This window comes from Micropterus salmoides, unplaced genomic scaffold, assembly GCF_014851395.1.
Source record: "Micropterus salmoides isolate LMB-PRFRI ecotype aquatic unplaced genomic scaffold, ASM1485139v1 Ms_hic_scaffold_14, whole genome shotgun sequence".
Lineage (NCBI taxonomy): Eukaryota > Metazoa > Chordata > Actinopteri > Centrarchiformes > Centrarchidae > Micropterus > Micropterus salmoides.
The window spans coordinates 3,453,059-3,460,464 of NW_024040485.1; the positions used below are offsets into that span (position 1 = coordinate 3,453,059).

Sequence of the window (7,406 nt, forward strand, 5' to 3'; positions counted from 1 at the left end):
CAGCTGTACTTGGTAGTTTAATACATAACAATCCATCTTAATGTAAAAAATGTGCACCAGCTCCATAAAGAAATGTTTCTCTCGGGGTTGGTGTGAAAGAGCTGGTTGTCCTGCACAAAACCTGACCTCAACCCAATGCAATATTTCCTCACACTTGATAAAAACTACAGTGCCCAGATGTTTTAGGAAATTAAATTAAATTAAAACTTAAAGTATGTACTTGTGAGGTGTTTTTAAGTCTCGAGTAGAAACCAGAAATTGATCAGATCAGAAGATCAGAAATTGAGAGACACACATTGATGGTATTTCAGTCACATATGGGTGTAATGTTTGGGTCTCCACATACTTTACACCATATCATGTTCTGTATATGAGTGATAATGTCATGAGTGTGTCAGGGTGTAAAAACTCCGTTCCTTACTTGATCAAATGAAATCTTCCGCATTGCTCACACCTGTATTTATTCACAAATGTGCCAAACGTTTTTTTTGCCCATGAAAACATTACTACATGTTTGTGTTTTAATCACTTAAGTAAAACTCTAATATTGGTTATGATGCTAATATCAGCAGAGTTTCCGGAATTAAAAACAAAATTGATAAATCATAATTGTTCATGGTCTCCAAGTAATGATTACTATCATCCACACAATTATCACAGTAATCAGCTCCAAAATGTAACATAACGGTTGCTTTCGTTAGAGGCATATGCAATAGAAGAGAAACAACATACAAGTACAATCATCAAATACGCAGAGGATGGATAATGATGCTGGATGAATCTGAAAGCTCTAATTTCTCTGTGACAAAGCTGTTTTAGTGGCTGTACTGCCAGAGACTGACAGTATAAAAACAGAATTTAAACAACTGAACAGAACTTAAATGACTGTCTATTTGAGCTTACAAAACTCAACAGTGTCTTCATAACAACAAAAACTTAGTCCAGCATAGAGAGGCTGGGTGAATGTGGTCTGGACTCTGTGGAGGAGAGTCATGGTTTCAGAGACGCTGTAGAAGGACAGAATACCTGCACTGTGATCCAGGTACACTCCTACTGTGGAGGACTGATGATCTGAAACAAGAGACTTGACATTGCTGTACAAAAAATGATAACTGTCATAGTCAAAATCTAATGCCCAAGATTTGTCATTGAGTCCAAATCTACATTCATCCGACCACCCTGCTCTCCTGATATTTTTGTATGCGACTGCTACACAAACTCTCCCTCTCCACTCCACCTCCCAGTAACAACGTCCACTCAAACTCTCTCTACTCAGGACCTGAGAACATTTGATGAATCTGTCTGGATGATGAGAATACCACTGTTCTTCTCTCATTAATGTTGCCTTTCTGTTCCCCTCAGATAATAACAGCTGTGTGTGTGCTGTGTTTGGGTCCAGTGTGATTTCACGTGAATATTTTAAGAACTCAGCTCTGGTCTTGGGCTCTGGTTGTGGATCTGACATCAGATCAACATCCACTTCAGTCACTGTCAGTGAGATGTTTGTCCATTTCTCACTCAGAGCGTCCTGTAGTTTGTCTCTGACTTCTGACACAGCCGCTGTCACATCTTCAAAGTAGCGCAGAGGACAGATGTTGATGCTGGATGAGTCTGTAGATTCACTGAGTGCTGACAGTGAGGGGCAGTTGTGTAGAAACTGGTTGTGATCCTCTGTGTGTGAGAGCTGCTTCAGCTCAGCGTCTTTCCTCTTCAGCTCAGTGATCTCCTGCTCCAGCTTCTCCTGAAGCTCTTTGACTCGACTCACTTCAGTTTCCTGCTGGGATCTGACCTGCTGCTTCACATCAGAGCGTCTTTTCTCCATCAGACGGATCAGCTCGGTGAAGATCTTCTCACTGTCCTCCACTGCTTTATCAGCAGAGTGATTGATAGCCTCCACCTCCTGCTGAAGCACCTTCACATCTTTCTCTCTGTCCTGGATTCTCTGCTGGATGTTTTGTTGACTCACCTCGAGCTGTCTCTGCCTCTCAGTCCTTTCTGCTGCAGCTGAGAACATCTTCATCACCTCATCATGACGAGAGCAGATGTTCTCCTGGAGCTTCTTGGAGGGCTCCACCAGCTTGTGTTTCTCAAAGGCAGGAGATTCAAAGTGAGGCTGGAGGTGTTTCTCACAGTAAGAGACCAGACAGACCAGACAGGACTTGAGGGCTTTCAGTTTTCTCCCAGTGCAGACATCACAGGCCACATCTTCAGGTCCAGCATAGCAGTGATCAGCAGGAGCAGCTTGGAGTCCAGTCTTCTTCAGTTCCTCCACTAAAACTGCTAACATGGTGTTTTTCAGCAGGACAGGCCTCGGTGTGAAGGTCTGCCTACACTGAGGACAGCTGTGGATTCTCTTCTCCTCCTCTTCATCCCAGTGGGTTTTAATACAGTTCATGCAGTAGCTGTGTCCACAGGGAATAGTCACCGGATCCTTCAGGAGATCCAGACAGATGGAACAAGAGAAGGCTTCCTGGTCCAGCTGAACTTTCTGCGCCATCTCACCTCTCAGTGGGAACTACTGACTTTCACTTTCTTAGAACTCAAACCAGTTTGAGCTCTGATCCAAACAGCATGTGTTTCTGCAGTGAATGGGGTCTGTCAGCTCCTGCACTTCACTACAGGTTGGTTACACCATCCTCAAGATCTGAAGGGGAGGGAACAAGGAAATATAAGTCATGGACATAAGAGCTCGCTGTTCTTTGAGAGTGCATTTTGAGCAACTTATACATCTACCCCACTACACCTTAGAGGCAAATACTGATACATAGATACCGATACTGCTTACCTATACTGATACTTGTGGATACTACTCTCCATTATTTGGTCCAAAAATTATCATTATTTTTAGCAGATTTATTAGGTAGCCTATCACTGGTTGACAGGACAGTTCACACTAAGTTCAAACTGAGGCTAACTAGCAGTTAGCGATGTATGCTAGCTATTAGCTACCCAGCGGACTAGATTTCAATTCCTTAAACAATACTTTATTTATTTATTAAACTAATTGGATCAAGCACTATTTAAAAACCCTGCTTAGTTTTGTAACTGTGTGTCGCACCATGTTTTGTCACATATTTTATGCCACTACAGAATAGATAAAATTATTGTTGCCATGTCTAAATTTCATAAACAGTACTTCTCACTTGGTCCGTGACAGACAAGCATAATTTTTCACCACATAGATATTATATTTGGACTAACAGGGACTTTTTATGTAACAATAAATCTCCTTTCTTATTAGAACTAGCTTTGACTAATGACAAATTATTTTGGTGGGCAGATTGTTTAAGGAGAAAGGATTGTTGTTTAATTATGAAGAATTTCTTCATCGCTAAAAGATTCTAGTAACTCCTCAACAATTTGCAATAGGGAGACGCTCTCCCTAACTTGCTACCCTCTTGAGCTAAGAAATGGCTGTTTTGATAGTATGGTCTCCAAAAGCAATATAAATATCCGCATTTTGTTTCAAAAGAATTTTATAGCAGTACTAACTGCATTCTGGAACACGTATGTTCTGGATATGCTGGAAGGAAGTGTGGACTCAAATATATGTTGGTGAATAAAGTCAGGGATATTTCCTTAAAGATTTTGCATCATTTTTACCCTGATTTATAATTGATAATATTTATTTCGACTACTGTATAAGAATGTAATTTTTGGTTTAATGAATGTTGAATGTGATCTTATAGACTAAATACTTTTAATTATTTTTTTTTAAATTTGCTAATGCCAAACCAATATCCTCTGTACTTCAGAAAGAATATAAGTCATATATTAAAACGATAACATCATCCCGAAACAAAAAAGCTATAAAAACTGTGAAAGTATGCACTTTACACAAAATATTTGTAGAATTATAATCCCTGCTTCTGTTTCTCTAAAAAAAAAAAAAAAAAAGAAATTGTGTGTGTAATCTTTACTATATTTATCACAGTCTATGGTATTTATACTTACATGGCCAGTCCCCCCTAGTTCTACGCCCCTGTCCAGGGGTACCTTTACTTTTGATTCATTTTGCTGGTGATAGCTGACATATCTACAAACCTAGATGCAGGGCTTACTAGTAGTGGAGTATTTTTACAGTGTGGTATCAGTACTTTTACTCAAGTGAATGATCTGATTAGACTACTTCTGCCACCACTGGTTCTTCTGTTACCAAGTGGGGACTCACTATAACCGTTTCTACTCTCCACAACACAGAAATCTAACTTCCTCTAAATGTTACAATAACATTGTTTTTACACTCTTGGCATGTTAGCAAGTTATTACAGCCACAGTAACTCTGTTTAAGATCCACAACTTACCTGAAAAACCTGGAGAAATAATCAGGAGAGTGATGAGGTGATGTTTCCTCAGCGAGAATCAGTCTGAAAAGGAACAACAGCGATTTTATCCGCAGCAGCTATGTGGGCGGAGACAGAAGCAATCGTGTTTAGGTTTTCAGATTCAGACCACCATGTAGATCACAGATTAACACTATTACAGTGTGAAATAAACACTTTGGTGTTTAAACAACATTTTTAGCTTTATTTTTTTATTTCCGTGGTGGTCTTTGGGTGGCGCTGCGGGTAGCCATGGCAACATCAGTCTTCTTTCTGTAGGACTAATTAGAAGTCTGAGATAAGTTTTTGACTCTGAAAGTTGTTGGTGACACCAGAGGATGCAAAGTACAGTGAAAAGCACTCCATCATTTTATCATCAAATAGACCATGAAGTTACTATGTTTTATTGTTTTGTTTTACTTGTAACGTATGTTGAGAGCATAATCTTTGAATTTGTCAAAAGAGATTCATTCCAGGAAGAAGAGCGGTTTGAGAGAGATAGGCTACTGAGTGTTTAACACTTCTTTACAATAAAGGTCATTTAAAAACACTGGTCACTTCAGCTTTTAGGAGGTCAACTCTTCTAAGAATCAGGGGATTTGGAGAGTTTTTATTGATTACAACAATTCAAATACATAGGCCTACATGAAAGACAGTTACATTAATCACTACTGTACAGATGACGAAACTCCAATAATGTAATAACATAATGAAACAATAAGTCATTAGTTACTTGTTCAACTCTGTTGTAGCAGTTGTTGGAGCTGAATACACAATTTACATGCATGGAGGAGGGGGACTGTCTGGGGAAACTGGTTCTGGTCTGTAAAGGTGTGAAGGTGTCTCCATACAAATAGTTCAGCTATTGCCGGTGACCTGAGGATGGCCATCAGGATGCTAATGCTAATGAGGTTGAACACAAAGAAATTCTAGGTTAGGTAGGACAATAACTAAAACCATGATTTGATATGCCCAGGATAGGATTAGATTATGTGCATGTGATGTACAGTTCAAACAATGTAATTACCACAGAGATATATACAGTAAGTTCTTTGGTGATTACAGTGGAACATATAGGCTGGATTTAACAACACAAACAACTATTATAGTATAATAATACAGCATTATCGTATAACACAGTTTGCTGAAGTCTACGTACAGTTTGAAACACATTTCTATAATTAGCAGCAAAGCAAAAGCTATTCTGAAAAACAAGAGAACAGTTTTCAGTCAACAATCCTGCATCGGAGACTTGGTGCACAAATGTCACAGTGTTCAAGAAACTATGTAGTTCTCACTTACACTTTATTCATTGACTGTAAAATTATCCTCGTTTATTTTGCTCCGCTACATCCCACCTCAGGCCTGTTAGTAAGCCTGTAGTCAAGAATGTGAGAAGCTGGATCAACATGTCAAAGCTGGAACTATAGGCCTTCACTGACGGCACTGATTAGAGTGTTGTTGAGGCTGTAGCCACAGACCTGTACAAACTCACTGACTCTGTGACATCTTACATCAGTTTTTGTGAGGTGTGCCAACTAAAACCTTCTGCAACTACACCACAAACCCTGGTTTACAGCCAAACTCAAGCAGCTTTGTCAGTCCAAGGAGGAGGCCTACAGATGTGGGGACAGAATCCTGACAGACAGATCCTCCCCCCATGTGGAAAACCACAGACTGGCTAACGACCTGAATGTGTTTTACTGTAGGTCTGAGAAGCCCACATTCACACTTCATGCCAGCCACCTACACCCCCACTGACCCCCCCATCTGCACACAGATCTTCTACAGATCACTGGAGCTGTGTGATCTTCCCTGCTGCTTCAAACACTCCACATTCATCCCGGCCCCCAAAAAACCCTCTCTTTCAGGATTAAATGACTACTGGCCCTGGTGACTGGTGTTGGCCCACCTGAAAGACATTACAGGCCCCTTGCTGGATCCCCTGCAGTTTGCCAACCGGGCATAGAGGTCAGCGGATGATGCAGTCTACATGGGACTGGACAACTGCAGGACTCCTGCAGCACCTCGACTCTCCAGGGACATATGCAAGGATCCTGTTTGTATCTTCAACTCAGTGATTAACACTGTGACGGCCCCTCTGCAGGGTTCATACTGCTGTTGGTGTGCTTTCTGTCTCCAGGGCTGCAGACCTGATTGGCACTCATCTCACAGCTTCCTTTGTTTGGTTGGTTTCTTGTCTTTGTTTTCACAGCACAACATCCATGCAGCACATTTTCACTCATCCACTCCCTACACTGCTGACTTTACAGACTCTTCCCACTCATTGGTTTCACTTATTTTCTTATTAATAAATCGTTTTGTTATTTTGTTTACCAGTGTGTCTCCTGTTTTTGTCCAGTCCATGAGCCGGGCTGTGACAACACCATCATCCTTCACACCCAACTCACCCAGCTCACTGTGCCAGCCTCCACCTGTAGGTGGATCACCAACTTCCAGACTGACAGGAGACAGCCGGAGATTAGCACTGAGCAATCCCCACTGCTCTTCTCCCTCTACACAAACTACTGCTCCTCAAGAGACCCATCTGTCAAATCCCTGAAGTTCACATATACAAACAACCAGGATCACTCACACCTAAGGACAATTTGGAGACACCAATTAACCCAACGGATTAACCTAGCCTGCATGTCTTTGGATGGCGAGAGGAAGCGGGAGCACCTGGAGAGAACCTACGCAGACACAGGGAGAACATGCAAACTCCACACAGAAAGGCCTGGGTTCAAACCCACGACTGACTTGTTGTGAGGCGACAGTGCTAACCACTGCAGAGCACTGTACGCCAAAATGAACAGACACAGGAGCAGTTTCTACCCACAGGCCATTACTCGGATGAATAGTTGAATTTAGACACCGAGTGGCAGAACAATCCCTGTGCAATAGCCTCGTGACTCTGACATCCACCTGTATGCTGTTTACCATTTTGTGTGTTTGTAATTTAGTAGTTGTTCATATTGTACAGCATCTGTGGGGCATCCTCAAATGGAAGGTGATGGAGCGCAAGGTCTCTCCGTGATGTCGTCATGGAGGAGTGGAAGAGGACTCCAGTGGCACTGCGAAGCT

At 41.5% G+C, this 7,406-nt stretch overlaps 1 protein-coding gene across 1 annotated transcript; it reads right to left on the reverse strand.

Annotated features, from left to right (window-relative positions):
• Positions 1-444: 444 nt before the first annotated feature.
• LOC119901667 (E3 ubiquitin/ISG15 ligase TRIM25-like) lies at positions 445-4,389 on the reverse strand. The gene is made up of 2 exons (XM_038717244.1): positions 4,305-4,389; positions 445-2,644 (listed from the first exon to the last, which is right to left on the reverse strand). Exon 2 carries the CDS (start codon positions 2,495-2,497, stop codon positions 890-892), a length of 1,608 nt encoding a protein of 535 aa, XP_038573172.1. The 5' UTR covers positions 2,498-2,644; positions 4,305-4,389; the 3' UTR covers positions 445-889.
• Positions 4,390-7,406: the final 3,017 nt, after the last annotated feature.